Source organism: Opisthocomus hoazin, chromosome 8 (genome assembly GCF_030867145.1).
Source record: "Opisthocomus hoazin isolate bOpiHoa1 chromosome 8, bOpiHoa1.hap1, whole genome shotgun sequence".
Lineage (NCBI taxonomy): Eukaryota > Metazoa > Chordata > Aves > Opisthocomiformes > Opisthocomidae > Opisthocomus > Opisthocomus hoazin.
Genome location: NC_134421.1, coordinates 19,860,770 through 19,877,855, shown reverse-complemented (window position 1 = coordinate 19,877,855; position 17,086 = coordinate 19,860,770). Strand labels below are relative to the sequence as shown.

Below are 17,086 nucleotides of genomic sequence, written 5' to 3'. Positions count from 1 at the left end.
TTCTGACTCGCTAAAAATTCACTTTCACCAAACTTATGCCAGTACTTAATATCATGTCAGGTCATTATCAATATGCTGCAGTAGGGCAGATGATAGTCCATTAGGGAGATCCTTTTAGGAATGGATGAGCAACATATTGCCAGGCTGTTCTATCACTGTTGCAGCTGATGTTATGCTAGCTCATGAGCACAGAGTTTTATGTTCTCCGTGATTATCAGCCTGATGCTTTTCAGTGAGCAATAAAGGGAAGAGCCAAACCTCACTGTGGGAGAGGAAACCTTTCCATTGATTTGTGTTAGATTGAGTCAGCTTCTACAATCTTTTAACAAAACATATTAAAAAATTGTAACCATAAACAAGCTCTGTATTAATCTCCAGAATATGAATACATGAATTTATGACTGAGTACTTCCTTGATTGTTCTTTCCATCACGAAACAGAAGCACAGTCATGTACAGGCATATTACACTATCTTGCATGCTGTCAATAAGGGCTGTACAGCAAAAAATGTTTAATTGTCAGCAGTTAATGCCACACCACATATACACACACGTAGTGTAAAATAAATGGTCTGGATTAAAAAGGTGTAAGACAAAAGTTCCCATTTCCTCAGAAGTACTCTATAGATTTGCACGTGCACTAGTGCCTCCCCTGGGTTCTGGTTTCTGTGTATTGTAAATGGTCTTCAAAGAAGGAAAGTTACTGCTTTATCTACAATAGCCCCAAGAAACCTTTAGCTTCATCAGAAATCTGCTGTATCTAGTAACGATGACTCACAGGAACAATTTTGTTCTTTGAGAGTCCTCCCGTAGTTGGTTAGAAATTAAACATTCTCATTTTGCACTAAATGGAATCTCTAAAGCCTCAATCATACTGGAAGCAAGCAAACTAATCCTTAGAAAGCAATGAATTTTGAAAGCAGTTTTGATCATCAGCATGATTTACTGTTCAAAGGAACCCATTTATGCAAAGAAATGAAAATAATGTAACAGCTTCATTCAACAGTTCTGTGATAGTAGTTAACACTTGCTTGACTTAAAAACAATTTTGTATTTTTTTCTATTTGCTTCAGCAACTGTTTTTCTGGAGTTCTGGAAAAGAAGGAGAGCAGTAATTGCTTATGACTGGGACTTGATAGACTGGGAAGAAGAGGAGGTTTGTATAAAAAAAAAGTACTCAATCTTTAAAACAAAAAGATCTGGTTAAAAATGTAAGCTTGTTTTTCTTTTGGATTTATTTTCAATTCATTCTTCATATCTTCATAAACTAGGAAATAAGAATTTTGCTCCTCAGATGTTTCCTCTGGAATGTGCAGAAACTTTCCCCAGGTCAAACTGTCCTCTCTTTTTACACCTTTGTAAATCTAAATTAATTTCAACATATTAGTGGTTGTCATTGTGGGAGATTTCAGGAAAAAAATGCGCTTTGGGAGAAGCTAACAAATTTTTCTTTTGAATCCAAAGAAGTTCTTGACAGCTTAGGGTACCATGAATTTTGGTAAATGGGCTTTGTATCTATTGTTTTGGACAGCCACTAAGGACATTGGTGGAGAGAAAGCCTTGTGAGACTTATACTGGCTTCTGAACTTTCAGGTGCTGCTTACCTAAGTATGCAGTGCTGTGGAGAGACTGAGGGAGATGAACCGGCTCGAAGAACTTAATTCATCCTCTGTTGGTAGAGGAAATCCCTTTAGGGAGGAAACTAAACAGTGAAAAATAGCTTTAACCTTTTTCTGTGGTGGTTACAGAAAAAAAACAGCATGCTATTGGGACTGAGAGCTAAGGTCTAAGGGGAACTAGCAGGTTTTATTATGCAGGAGAAAAGCAAGATTTAGTGGGTGTGGCAGAATAAGTGCTTCTCGAGTGGGATTTGGACATACAGGTGTCCACAGAGTCTGCTTTCCTTCCTCTCCAGAGACTGCCCTGAAGCTCTTGGAGGGACTGTAAGACTGTAAGAGGCTGCTGTAGTGGTCTCAATGCAATTGAAAACTTCTCTATTCCTGCCTCTATGGAAGAATTTCTTTTTTGTTTATCTTGCCAGCAGAAAAACAGTCTTCTGAGTTATGGGATTTTTTTTCTATATGAGGCAATGTAGTTCAGCGAGGCCATGAAATGGTACAATTGCTCATTTGCTGGTAGAATATTTTTTTTTTTAGATCTTAATGACTAAGAAAATAATCTAAGAACATGAAGTGAAATAGCTTACACAACTGGAAATTGGTTTCTTTATAGCAACAGGAACATCATTATTTGTGCACATATGCTGTCAGTTTTTGGTGATACTTCAGGACTGTTGTCACGTATTTAGAAAATAATATTGATTTAACTCTCCTGAGATTAGCAGCCCACTCTTGCCAATGCTGACGAGTCACTGAGAGACCACGCTGAGGTAGTCCTGCCTGAGGTTCATATATAGATCAGGGCTGAACTGCAGTGATCTCGTCCCCTTGTGGCTAGTTGCAAAAAAGGCACTGCTGCTGCTGCTGACAGCTGAGGGAGAAGACAGATGTATCAAATGTCAACTTCTAAGTCAGCATTACAGCTCAGTGTCCCAGGAATGCGAAGGAGCCTTTAAAGTAACAAAATACACAAGCAAGTATGGTTTGAGGCCCTTTTTATATTTTTCCCAGGAAGCCTGGTCTTTCAGACGTTTAAAGTTCAGGATGTTATATACCTGCACCTTTCACCATCTAACCTTCCGGGATTTATGCTGATTTATAAAGCCATTCACCTGACTTTTTTATGATCAGTTCATCTACAAATACTGAATTTCCTGGTAAAGATGTCCTTAAGTGATGCTTTTTATTTTTTTTCCATGTAATAATACTAAATGATTTCTGGCTACTACAGTAATGCTGGGAGGAGTCTTCAGCTCAGGTGTAAACACAACAGCTCCAAACCCGTTCAGGACCACTCCCCATTCTGCTTCTTTCTCTTCTTCATGCACATGCCCACAACTCTGGTTGCAGCCTTACTGCTGCTACTGAAAGGGCACATCCTCCCTCAGAGCCTGGAGGAAAGCATTCCCATGGAAGATTTGCTGTCTGCTTTCTAAGCTTTTTTGGAAGAGCACTACTATGTCCATGCAGCTAAGCCTTTATCTGGAATAAACACTGAAAAGACAGAAGAGAGTAGAGTTGCTAGATTTTTCCTCTTGCAGTCAGAAAGCCTGTAAGAGCTTCTGGTAATTGAAACTATCCTCACAGAAATATGATGTGTTTATTTTATGATGTATATCAAATAACATTATTTTTTTATAAGAAATGATTATGTCCCACTGGCAGATTATTTCAGTTTGGCCTGCAGGATGACATATGCGTGTCTGTAGTTTTCAGAGGATACCTGCTCGCTGCTGATAGTCAGCTGGTATTTTATTCTCACACCAGGCTTTTTCCAATGAGCTCTGTCAACAAGACCTCAGTCAGGTGCCCTGGGGCAGCGGTGAGTGTACCTGCTCCAGAGCTATTCATTGCACCTTCTCCCAGTTCTAGAGGGAATTTTGAAAGTCTCTCCAGAAGGAGGAAGCAGCCTTTGCAGGAGCAGTGTGCCAGATGGTACCTTTCTCTGTCAAATTAGAAGTTAAGGATGCCAACAGGGACTCAGCTGACTGCTTCTCAAGGATTTATGTGTCCAGTCATCAGAGCATCAGTATCTCATTGGCATTTGAAGTATCAGTTCCTTCTTTCTTCAGCGTTCAGTGGGATCCCAAAGGTGGGAGCTGATTTCCTCCCAGTGGTGTCTTCTCTGAAGATGCTATAGCTGCCAGTGCTATACCTACTGCACAACTCAAACATGTCCTTGCTTTAAGGTCAACTCTACTGATCGCTGTCTTCTTCTTGAGTATGGAATGCTGCTCTTTTCCATTGGAGCTGGGGTCTTTGCAGGACTTTGACCCTGAGGCAGTCACAGCTTTGGAAGCAGGTGTCCCAAATGAAAAAGTGTCAAGATCATTTCCCTGTTCTGTGGCTCAAAGTCCACCTCTTCACTTTGCTATTGCCTTCAGCTGCAAGCAGGATGACCTGAAAACCACAGGCTTTGCAAGGAGACTTACTTCTGAGGGTGCAGTTATTGTCCCAGTGATCAAGATTCAGATTTTCAGTCTTTTACAAATCCCTTTTCTATATCTGGGCTAGAAAGGACAATATATCTTTGGACTAGGAATGACAGGACTATTGCAAGAATTCACCTGTTGAAAGACTCCGAAACTTCCTGAAAGAAAAGGATATATTTCACAAAGCAATTTAGAATAGCTCTTCTAGTGGAGAAAGATCTGGCCTAAAGTACTGCACATTAATCCATATTTGATACTTCACAAATCAGTATGGTTTCTCCTGCAACTAAAGAATTGGAATGATCCATGTTTGAGAAGCATGAAGGAAGAAGAATGGTCTGGTTTATGTAGATTGAAAAAGACGCATCCCGTGGAGTCTGATCAGGAAGTTGTACATGTCAGTGAAATGTCAGTGAGAATTCAGTCTCCGTAAGGTGAAAAGTTTACTCCCAAAGTTGCTGCTTTCTAATAAAATCGCTGCTAATTAAACTTCCTCTATACATTCCATTCGGTTATCACTGGACAAAATCAGCCAATTTCTTTTATTAGCTATTTCAAAGAGATCAATTAAACAGTTTTAATTACCATTTTAAGTCACAGGCTTTTCTTAATGAAGATTGCTATTTTTATTAGCATTATCTGCCATGTCTAGCTTTTGCTTGCTTTAATTTTCATTGTCAAATTGAAAAATCAGGTTTTGCTACAGTGGGAAATTTATTAATTCCTGCCAACAATAGACTGGAAAAAACTCCCACATTTATAAGGCTTCCTGTCACTTCATTATTCCTTTTCTGTTCTAAATGAAAAGACAGAGAAATTAAACAATGAAGACTATGGGGAGGAGAATTCAATTTGTTCAGATATGCAACCTTGTGAATTCCTCACTACTTTGGATTTTCACCCAAGGAAGACATGCTGCAGCCCCTGCAATGTCCAGGCCCCCAGGCTGGGGATGTGGCCTGAATGTATTCTGGCTCTTTCGACCCTGCGTATCTGGATTTCTTTTTCTTGAAATTGAGGTGAAAGCTGGGAGACATAGAGAGTAAAGGAGTCTTGGCTGGGTGTGTGAAAAGAAAACAACTGTGCAGAGTTCCTGGCACTCCCAGCTGAAACATGGCTTCTGTTGCTATTTATGCCATACTTTTTTCATTGTCTTCAGGGTCACTTTCTTTATATCATTAACCTCAGCCAGATACAGCACTGTTCACTCCCTGGCCCAAGCTGTGCTCGGCATTGCTGAGCATCGTTAAACAGGTACGAAGGTTTATGCTAGAGTTTCAGTTTTGTGTGGGAATCTATCTGTAAAAATAGCATTTGCATTAACTGAACTGACTGGAGATTGTAGGAGATGATACCAAGATTCATGGATGGGTGGATATGCTAAGGACTTCCCTATAGTGGAGGTTGTAAAAGATAATCAAACCTTGGCTTAGAGCTGCAGAGAAGAAAGGGTTTCTTGTATACGACTCGATAAGTCAGCTGGCAGAGCCCTTGCACAATCTACAGGGTGCAATTCTCAAGAGCCCTGCTTCAATGCCATCGCACTCTGTACTTTTGCATGTCCCTGGCACACAGGAATACTACTTGCGTTGTTCCTTTTGCTAGATCATGGTCTCATCAGCAGCCTTCAGCCCTCGTACAGCAGGAACAGCTTGAACAAGGCAGAGTAAGAACAAGGTGTTACCCTGCCTCCACAGAAACCCACTTGGCCTTTGTACATAGTTAATATAGGGCTGGTTCCCTCAAGCACGTAATTAGTTACACAGGCATTGCAGCTGAGCACACACGGCTCTCAACTTTTTTTAGTGCTGTGTTACCAGATTGCTGCATGAATTTGGAAATTAATGGTATTGAGAAAGTGCCTTAAAAATTTGAAAGAATGTGAATCAGGCATGACTTTTTTTTCCCCCCTGGGAAATTTTATAAAATGGATGTAGGGTTTTAGGATATCTTATTTTTATTCACATTCTAAAGATTTGTATGAGCAGTTAACATTCACCTGTTTCAGTGCAGTCATTTAAGGTCTGTTCATTTACGACTCTCAGTCAAAGTTCAATTAAAAGCAGTTGAAGGGTTGGAAGTGACTGAAATTGGTAAGCTGGGTTCTTGGCTGTTACAAAGAAATACAGAGCAGAGGCCTGGTGGAAAATCTGCAAAGTCCATAGCTTACTTTGTGCTTTGTGCTCCCTTGTAGCCAGCTGTACCACAGGACAGTTCTCCAGTATGCATCAGAGCACTGTAAAACTCGATGTAATGTATATGGGCTGTCAGCAGCTGCAAGAGTCCATCTTCACAGCCTGGTGCTTTCTCTTTTTCTCTGACAGCATCCCTGTTGTCAGACTTGGGTGAGGTGGCACAAGACATGTGGCTGTTGGTGAACCTCCCAGATGGCAGGGCAGTGGGGTAGCCCTACTGCAGCTGAAAACCATGAGGTCTTACCTGAACTAAGGGTGAACCCTGTCTCCTGACAAGGCTGTAAACAGGTGTAACCAAGCCTCTCCTCAGTAAATCCCCAGGTTTCATTTCAGAAGAGCATTTTTATGGCAAAGCAGGACTTGACATTTCGGCTACTGAAAGCTATTTCTGCTAAAAATATTTTCCAAGTCAGGAAGGAAGTGAGCAATATTAGATGGCATGGCTCCTCCTTCAAATGCTGAGAAAATTTTGCTGATAACACAAAGGTAACCAATTACCTAGCAAACAGCAACTGGGTTTGGAAAAAGGAGTTGTTTTTTGTTGGGTTTTTTTGTCTTTTCACTTTCTTGTAGAATTCCAGTATCAACAGGATAATACCAGTTTGGAAAACTCTGTGGTATCAACCTTCAAATAATTTGGCTTAAGCCATATAGTTTGAAAGAGCATTGCTCAGATGTGTAGCTAATTGGGGAGTTTGCTAAATACTTCCCATGAAGTTTTATGGGTACAGTGATTTGTTCTAGTTCTCATGAAGGAGACTTGACTTCCCAGCTCAGTTTTTGTAGTAGCTGTGCCAGCTGCTGAATTCAAAGATGTAATTCCCAATAACAGTGACCTGATAAATGATCTGATGTCTCCTACAGGATAGTTCCTAGCTGTGCTGTATGTGAACATTGTCTGTCTGTTCTTTAGGAGGAAATACGTCCGCAGTTTGAAGCCAAGTATTCCAAGAAAGAACGAATGAACCCCATATCCGGGAAGCCAGAGCCTTATCAAGCATTTGCAGATAAATGCAGCAGACTCATTGTTTCTGCATCTGGAATATTTTTTATGGTTTGAGAACTTTTATTTATTTACCAGTTGAAAAAGTAGAAAATAACATTATCTCCGCTGAGAGAGTATGGAGATATTGGATATGACTGCTTGAAAGTGAAATAAGGTCTAGCATGTTTACTGCAGGCTGAAAATCTGTACACAGCAAATTGCCTGTGTTTCTGTAAAGTCCTGCACTAGTTTACTCCTCACTGAGTCTCACAGCTAGTTAAGTCCTTCCTTCAAGGTCTAGATTCAGGAGTACTATTAAGGCTATGCAAATAAGGCTATATGTAGTGAGACAGATGCCAGAAAAGTGATGCTATCAGATTTAGGCACTAACTTCATCTGACTCAACTAACTAATTTCCTTGCCCTCCCTGTGTAGACAGTGCAGAGCAATGGGGAGAGATGCTATGGAAGAGGCTGTTGTTCTTTGTAGACTCTACAGAGAACCTAACTAAGGTGCTTAGAGTGCTTAATGAAGTTAGTATCTCCTAGTTTTTTGGTGTATTGTGTATTTTATCATGGAATTTACTAGGGCTTTTCCAGCAGGGTAGAAAATTGTGTGTAACTTTAGGAGCTGTGGAGAGCCAGGTAGGTAAGCTAGCTCAGCAACTTTGTGTTTGAGTAAGATGGGAGGGAACAGGACAGAGGGCTTATAAGAAACTAATGGCTTCAAAATTGTCCAAAGTAATCTTGGATGAGAAAGGCAAGAGCATTATTGAGACGAACTGTGCTCTGATATGTCAGGTGGATGTACAAAGACACATGAAGAAACACTGGGCATGAGGAGCCAAGGTACTCTCTGACTCAGCCCTTGAAGACACATCTGCTCGGGACTGCAATCTCTGCTCAGAACCGATTCTACACCTGCAACATTTTGCATATTTTCTTGATAGTATTTTCTTGAAGGGGGAACAGTTTTCACGCCCTACCCTTTGCAAAGACAGTAATTAATCTTCCTAGCCTAGTGACAGATCTTGCTCAAAATGCCAGAAAGCGTAGCCTTGCTCTGAATTGCGTGCACCACAAATTGTCCCCATAACAGTCTTTGAAACCCCTGAAAAGACAGGGGTTATTTTCACTGAAGGTATTTTTTATTGCTGTCATAGCATGGTCTTCTAACAAGTTAGAAGAACGCTGAATTTTCTCCCATTTACATACAAATAATCCTTAAAAATTATAGCTTTAAGCACCGGAGACATATGCTTACCAAAACTTCAAGTTAGAGCCGTTCTCAAAAGTTCACAGCATTGACTCTCACAGTGCAGTTACTAATACAGCTTGAATCAGGTTAGCGGTTCACTGTTAGCAAAGTGGTCATTCTTCCCCTCAACACTGTGCAGGGAATCCAGAGATAATCCTTCACATTCAAACACAACTTTCTTTTTCTTCTGCACTGGGATTATGTCAATCAATTTTGTAACTAATAAAATATGAAACCATCTTGATTAGCATTCAGTGTTTTCAACATCATTTTGCCCATTCAATTAGCATAGATATACTTCAATTTTGACAGGTTTAAGTTGTCTATGCATAACCTTGCAATACACCTATCTTCTGCAAATAATCATCTGCCTTCTACTGAAGAAACACTCTCTCCTTATCTGATAGGGTAGCTAACGGGTACTGTGTCAGAGTTTCTGAGATGAGTCACCCATGGTAATTCCCAACTGTTTGTCCTTTAGGTGGCTTGCTAAACTGTGACATAAATTGGTCACAAATGAAAACAGTTGTAATTTAGTGCTCAGCTGTTGCATATGGAACATCAACTGATTTAGCATCCTGGTTCAGCTGCATGGCTTTCACATTATAACTGTCACATTTGTTGAAAGTCTCATCAGAGAAGAAATTACAAAAGGCAATTGAATTTGTTACTATCTTTAGACAGATTCGTTCCAGAACTGTAGCAAGATACAGCTTGCTAGAGTAACTTGCCAGGATTATTGCTGGGGCAGTGCTTACAAATGGAGACTTTATTTTCTGTAAGTCAAAGCATGATATCCATCCCAAGTATGACAGTATCAAGCTGGGACATCAGTTTGAAACTAGCTTTTGCACAACATGGAACATACAAGTAAGGCAAATATCTAATTCTCAGAGCTGGCAACACGGTTTCCCACATTAAAGCTAAGGAAGAGGTACACTTTCAAGAAAATGTTTAAAACTAAAAATTATTTTAAGATTGTTTCAAAGATATTTTGCGTTATGGAAAATAAAAAATACTTCACAACAAGTGTATTCATGTTGAAACCTTTTTCTAGAATCAAAATGGATTTATTTTTCAAGTCTTTCATTGTTTTAGTTTTCAGAGTTTCAGGGACACATTGACTCCTGTTCTCTTGAAAGTTTTCAGGTTCTTCTCTCTGATTTTTTCTTCCATTAGATCTGTGTGGTGATTGCTGCTGTTTTTGGCATTGTTATTTACCGTGTTGTGACTGTCAGCACTTTTGCTGCCTTTAAGTGGGCTTTAATCAGGAATAACTCTCAGGTTGCAACTACAGGGACTGCAGTGTGCATCAACTTTTGCATCATCATGCTACTGAATGTGGTGAGTAAAGCTAACATATCCAAAGTCATACCTGAGCCATCAGATCAGTAGATACCTCAGTCTGCAGACCAGCAAATACTTTCGGTTCCTTTTTCAGCAGAAATGGACTGTCTTGCTAAGCCAGACATGGCATTATAGTTTACGGCCATCATTTGCTATTTATGTCAAGCACAATTCCAAACCCAAATCATTATGTAAAGCATATTTGAATGTTCCAAAAAATATTTCAGGGAGATGTGACCATACTCCCGTTTTATGCTCTGTCTCCTTATTTCCTTTTATACGTTTGCAGATTTCAGTCCATTTCATTAGCGTTCTTCTTTTTAATGAGTATTTTGATATTATTTTTTAAATACAGTGGCCAAGCTTAGTTCTTATTTATACTAGTTTCGGTAATTCCAGCTTCAGTTTTCACAGTAGTTTACCAGAGAGGACATGCATATACAGACACAATGGCCATATGCAAGAGAACTCACTTGGGTTGAAAACTGCAAGAGGCTTGAGCAGACATGACGTGTTACATGAGCTGCTCATGGCCTGTGCCAGGGTACACCAGAGACATGGTCTGGTGCATTGGAGGGGGCTGGCTGAGGTCAGGTTATTGTTGTGAACTGGTTTGGAACCAGACCTGGGACAAAGACAAAAATGAAATCTCTGTATGGTAACAGCCCTACTAAGACAGCGTAGCACAGATTAGATGGGGAATGAGTTTCATCCTTCCATCGAGATACTGGTAATTCTGTATATTGCTGTGATAGCAATGTGTCTTCTATTAGTTGCTCTTGGCAAGAGGTTTCTGGCCGTTCACTGTCAGGTTTTTGTCAACTGACATTATAAGAATGCATTTTAAGGGGGAGGAGGGATCAACCTACAAACCATCCAGGTACTGCAACCAGGCAGAGTATCTCTACCCACTCAGAAGCAAGCGTGTTCTGCAAAAAGCATGTTAGGCTTTGCTCCATGAGATATGCTGACTTAATTCCTGGGGGAAGTATGAGATGTTATTTCAGGCCTGCATGTTTCCAAGTGCTGGCTTGAAGACTACTTGCTTTCATGTGCAATACCCAAGCGTTTCCATCATCTAAAAAATAGTTTCAACAGCCCTCATTTCTACAGCAGGAAATCTGAAGAGGTTTTGCTGCAGGGCTTCACTTCTTTTCACATAGGCAAGACTGGATTGGTGACTAGGGCAGTTTATCAAGAACTGTTGTCTTTCCTATGTTTTCCCTAAGGTGGGACTATAGGCTGGGAAAGGGCAGAAAGAAGAGGTAGAAGCTGTTATTCTCTCTGAATTTGTACTGAAGGCTCTCTTCTTTTATGTTATTTTTGATTTATTGTTTGTTGTCTGCAGCTTTTGGGGGTTTTCTGAAATCCACCTAAGGCACACAATAAGCACAGAAGAAATAAAAACTATATGTATCTCTGACAGTACAATATCTATTTCCAAGCTCTCAGTCTAAGTCATTGTATATGCAGTGAAGTAGCAACAAAGAAATACTGCACAAACAAAGTTATTTGGTTCTCAAGTAGTTTTACAGCTTAGAGAAATTTTTAAAGTAATGGAAGATGGCATGAAGGTGCCTTCTGAGAAACTGTGTTTTACTTTCTAAAACACATTAAATAAACAGAGCACTGCAAAGATGGATTTCTTAAGCCTTATACTCATGACCATGCAATAAACACCACAGCCTTAGATTTGGATATAGCTCATGGAAACAAAACATCCCAAAAATATGAAACTACATAAGCTTTTCAAAAGAAGGATTTAAGACTATAATCCCTCACTTCCCATGATTAACTTCCCAGGATTAACGTAGTTTACTGAAGGACAGTAGTGAGACTTCTTTTGAAAAACAAAAAAAATTTTTTCCCCAGGAGCAATTCAGGTAGTTGAATCCTCTACAAATTGTGAGTCAAGAAAAGTAGCAGGAGAGCAAGTGAAGATACAGTAATAAAACCAGAATGGAGCAAGGTGTATATAACAATAGGGAATCCACTGCTAGGAAGTCTGGAAAACCGCCAGTGACTGAACAAGCTGACAACCTCTCTAAGCATCAGGGGAAAGGTCTAGACCACAAGTAACTTCCAGACTGGATGCTCTTAGAACAGAATATGATCCTAAACAAGGTCCCCTGGGACAAGTAGTAATAAACTGCAGTAACAGATAATTAGAACCAAATATTGTTAACAGAATCTCTAACACGGTCGTACTGTTCCAGGAGGAACAGCAACAAAATACAGTTTTGATACGCCTTTCTGCAGAGCGATGTACATTTTTAAAGTAGCACACTCCCTGCTGGGGTCAGGATATAAACCACCCAGACATTTAGCACTTTTACAGTTGCCCTTAAGAGATGCTTTTAAGCCTAGAAGAAACCACCTTTTTCATTACTTGAAACAAAACTGTTTACTCCAAAGGCAGAAAAAAACTATTCTAAGCAAGAGGTGATTGTTAACATGGATGAGATAATTCAGAATTACTTCAGTTCTTACACAGGCAGTTTGATCTGCAAATTGTATGTAACTCAATTTAAGCAAGAGTTTATAAATGAAAGTTTACAAATGAAAAGAATCATTGTTGATGAATAAGTTTAGGAATAAGTACCTGAGTCTGAAATACAAGGAGCTTTGTATCCCTGTAGGCATCAGTGAGAGTGAAGGACATTTAGCATTTTGTGGGAACAGGCTTCAAACTCATTTAAAGCAAATGGAAATCGTTTTATTAATTTACACTAATACTGGTGTTGGTGGTGATGTACTTTATAGGTTCAAAACCCCTTTGCAAATTCTAATTGTGAAAACCCTGTAAGACAGTTTTTGTAAGCTTTATGAAGTTAAGCAGTCTCACGGAGAGTTTGAGAGCATGGTATCTGCTAAGTACAGGAAGTACCACTTAGGATTTAGAACAACGTCACTGACTCAGAGTAAGAAACGTGTCCGGTGATGGGGATTACTAAAGACTTTCTCTGAAGTAACCCTGTCTCCCCAGTGTCTTTCCTTTCAGCACCAAAAAAAATCCCAAACGAAACCAAAAAAGCCCCAAATACCCAACATACCAGAGCATCCTCTTCCTAGGGTGACTTTGCGAGATAAATGTTCCACAAGCAACTAAAACAAAATGCTATTGTTCTGCTCTGTGTTTTCGGAAAATTTATCTGACTTTTTTTCTCCATGTATGTAAAATAGGGACAGTGACAGCATTTTTTTCCTACATATATTGTGGGTCAATAGAGCTGAATATAAGCTTTAAAAATATTACTGCTCCCTGTTTGATTATATCATTATTGTATTATTACTATATAGTTTTCTTATCTTCATTATCAAAACATCAGAGAGACCATCTGGATGTCAGATTTAATGTGTAAAAGCAGTTACTCTACCTAGAAAGCAGTTCTATATTTTTGAGCTGGTCACATATCTAAGAGGCTGTTTCTTCTCTGTTACAGCTGTATGAAAAGGTTGCCCTTTTCCTGACAAATTTAGGTAAGCAATGTTAAATACAAAATTGAATTATATTGTACTGATTTTTTGGTCCCTATGCTGTGATAGCATTCAAACTGTCTGTATAAATATGAAAAACCTTGATTAATTTGCTCTATAATAATACGGTTTTTCTTAAGTTTATAACAAAGGGGTATGTAAACTAAGATACAGTGCCATTCAACCAGTGGTGACAACAACCACCCACCTCCCATGCTCGGTTCTTGTTCCAACCCCTTACCTTGTAAGAACTTAAATTGTTTTGGGGAAATAGCATCAGAGAGACTGAGCACTCACAACTCCCAGGTTTTGTGAAGACCTGGAAATGGGTGAATGACTTCTGGAAGCCAAATTTATAGCTTGAAACGAAGGTGCTCATTGACTATCAAACATGTGCCTTTAAGAGGGGCAGTAATTTAGAGGGAAAATAACTAGGTGACTCATCAACTGTACCAACACCTAAACTCTAATGATGTTCTAAGTTTCAGTAACCTTTTCAGCTTACCCATAAAGGTGATCTTTATGCTAGATTAAGGACAGCATGTTTTCTAAGGACAGCGTGTACTGTCACTGGGGTAGCAATAGGCTATCGCACATGTATCCACGGCTCAGGCAGAGTCTCTGGAGACCCTGATCACACTGGAGGATTGCAGTAGTCGGTGGAAATTGGCAAGGGTTCCTTAGTGTCAAGAAGCTTGAAATGAGAATGAAGGTCTATTAAGTGAACCATACCGTTGCATGTGTAGAAGTGGTTTGAGGAGATTATTTGGAGCTTCTGCATATCTGTGTACATTGATGGTGTTCATAAGGTATTTTTGACCAGGTGGACAGATTTTGGTGTCATAAAAAGGAAACACACAGCTGATTTTAGCTACTGTCAGGGCTTTTCTGCATCTAAGAAGTCATAGGTGGTGTGTTTGAAGCACGTCTGTGTAAGATAGCGTTTTATTCTGTTGTTTCTTATTAGACTGAGATTCCTCATTTGTATGCTGTAAATTTAAAATATTTTTGCCATCCTGTATCCATGGAAAAGATACCTGCTAGTTACAGTTGAGAAATATGACTTTCAAGTATGTGACTTGCACAAGCTACGCCCTTTTACTCCCTGTGACACCCTGGGGACACTACGATACAGTCTAGAGACCTTAAAGCTTGATTACTTTCTGCCAGGTTATCATTAGGGTAGGTCTGCTTCTTGTAGCCTGTACAGAAATCACTTGTATGAAAACTCAGTGGGTAATCACTTGTATGAAAACTCTGACAGTGTTCAGAGTGTTCTGTGGTTTTTACTCTGATGACCTAAGTGGCTGATTTGGTTTGAACGATCTTTATCAGTGTAATAAGCTCAGAGTGGGACTGGCAGCAAAGCTACATTCAGGATGTCCTTCTTCAGCCTTTACACGACGTTTTTCAGAGCTCATGTCTGAACTCCTGAAAACTCTGACAGTGTTCAGAGTGTTCTGTGGTTTTTACTCTGATGACCTAAGTGGCTGATTTGGTTTGAACGATCTTTATCAGTGTAATAAGCTCAGAGTGGGACTGGCAGCAAAGCTACATTCAGGATGTCCTTCTTCAGCCTTTACACGACGTTTTTCAGAGCTCATGTCTGAACTCCTCCACAGCGTTGCCATTGTCTCTGACGAGCATATGAGCAAAGCTTCAGCTGTAGCAGCCTTGTTAAAGTCAAACTTGTCCTTCCCACAGGCTGGCATCAAAAATGCTTTATTTCTTTTTACTTAGCTGAATATGTATGTACTGGCATACACACAAACTCAGGTTTCTTGACAGGCATTTCCAAATCACTAACACAGTTGTTAATTTAGGGTCTGTTTTACGATTTTGTGGATGCATCTATCTGAAATTTCCTCATGGATAGGGCAACTCCAATTAAAGAGAACCTAATTTATCATTGTTGTTTATGTACTTCCAGTACTTTATTGGGGACTCCTTTGGAAGTAGTATATGAGTACTACCATTATGATACTCAGAATCACCATTAGTACCTCCATTTCTCCTCTGATTACTCCTGTTTGCAGCAATGATTGACTAATAACAAGTTCCTGCCAACTGCAAAGTAGTTCCAGGACATGGTATTGGTGTGTTGGCATAGAAGTTATTTTGTGACCTTATGTCTTGTTATCTCTTTAGACGGAGATTAAGGGCCTACCTGAAGAGACGTATATGTCTTCATCTTTCCCATTTGCCTTACCCCATCCATTGCAAAATATTTTTTCTCTGTCTTCTGTGATGAGTTCCCTGGGGTAAGAAAAGGGAAACATGCAGCAGCATTCCACTGATACCTGTGTAGGGTACTTAGGTGCCAGCATGGTGGGCAAACCCATGAAATAAGAGTTACAAGGAGGATTTGCTCCAGTTCAGTGTGACATCTGTAACAAAAAGGCACTTACGTAGCTTGTAGTGGGGTGCTTTCAGGCAATGTCATTGTGGCCGGTTGCACAAAAGGAAACAAGGAAAGAGCCTGACCCTGTAAAACACACAGAAATCCAGGAGGGATGTTTAATACACATAATATCTTGAGCACTTTCTTACAGTCTCCTTGGAATATACATATCCAGATAGCAGAAGAGGTTTCCAAGTCTTTACAAGCTCACTTGCTGTGTGCTGCTTTTGGATACAATTTCTTCTGTCAGTTTATATTTTGAAATCAGCGGGCTAATTTACAAATACATTGCCAGCTCTGATAGCTGTCTGCAGCCTTTGTGCCAAGGGAAATGTTAATCTGATTAAACCTCTGAAACTCTGCTCTTTTTCTTCACAGAGCAGCCTCGTACCGAATCCGAGTGGGAGAACAGCTTCACTCTGAAAATGTTCCTTTTTCAGTTTGTCAATCTGAACAGCTCTACCTTTTATATAGCATTCTTCCTTGGAAGGTAGGATTGATGTCTGCACCCTCATATGTGCAAAATGAAGTAGACAGAAGAAATAAAACTGTCTGTAATAAAACAAAATGGGACCATATTATCACACATCTCCAGATGCAAAATCCATACTAGCAAAGCAGGAACAGGACAGATTGCAGCCTTATTTTCCTTTCAAAAGCCCAGAAACAGACATAGTTTTCATTTCCTAGCACCACATTGGCTGAACTCTAACTTTCAACAATTTCACTACTGGGAATTGATGTGTTCCACAATACTATACATGCAGGTCACTTCACTGTGTCTTTATGTGTGTAATTTGTACAGGTAAGTAAATAACAACACTGTGTCTTTTTCTTTCAGAATTGAATAGAGTAGTTCAGTTGGAAGGGACCTACGATGACCATCTAGTCCAACTGCCTGAATACTTTGTTGCTTCAGTTATATGATTTGGACTGTTAAGAATGAATTATGACCTATCAGTTGGGGTTTTTTCCACAGAAAATGAAACGTATACATATATTTGTTTGTCTCTTTCTGTAAGCCCCCTGAAAGCAAAAGAAGAGCCTTTGAGTAGAGAAGGCTTGAGTAGGAGAATCCATCAGTATGGATTATTTGTATGTGGGAAGCTGTGGGAATCGTTCTGGGAGAAAACATGGGAGAATAGTAAGAAAACTATGTTTTCCTAAAGAAAACTGACATTTTCACAGATTTCACAGAAAGCCAGATTCCCCAGCCCACATTATGGTGTAAGGAAATGGACGGGCAGTTGAAAGCCATTTTAAGCAAACTGACATGATGCTGAATATCCAACAGCAGAGTATTTGATATTGAAGTAAAACTGGAAATAAAAATATACTTAGCCCTTCCTGGAAATTATTCCAGGAATCCCCCAA

The 17,086-nt window shown here is 39.7% G+C and overlaps 1 protein-coding gene across 8 annotated transcripts in view; it reads left to right on the top strand.

Moving 5' to 3' along the window:
* The window catches only part of ANO4 (anoctamin 4), a 200,359-nt gene that overhangs the window by 159,533 nt on the left and 23,740 nt on the right, over positions 1–17,086 (top strand). For 7 of the 8 annotated variants that reach the window (XM_075427641.1, XM_075427640.1, XM_075427639.1 and 4 more), the window contains 5 exons: positions 1,073–1,155; positions 7,159–7,299; positions 9,667–9,831; positions 13,278–13,314; positions 16,091–16,202. In XM_075427641.1, coding sequence (XP_075283756.1) covers positions 1,073–1,155; positions 7,159–7,299; positions 9,667–9,831; positions 13,278–13,314; positions 16,091–16,202 — 538 coding nt within the window. The remainder of the gene's footprint in view (positions 1–1,072; positions 1,156–7,158; positions 7,300–9,666; positions 9,832–13,277; positions 13,315–16,090; positions 16,203–17,086) is intronic. The other variant, XM_075427642.1, reaches the window with a different exon arrangement.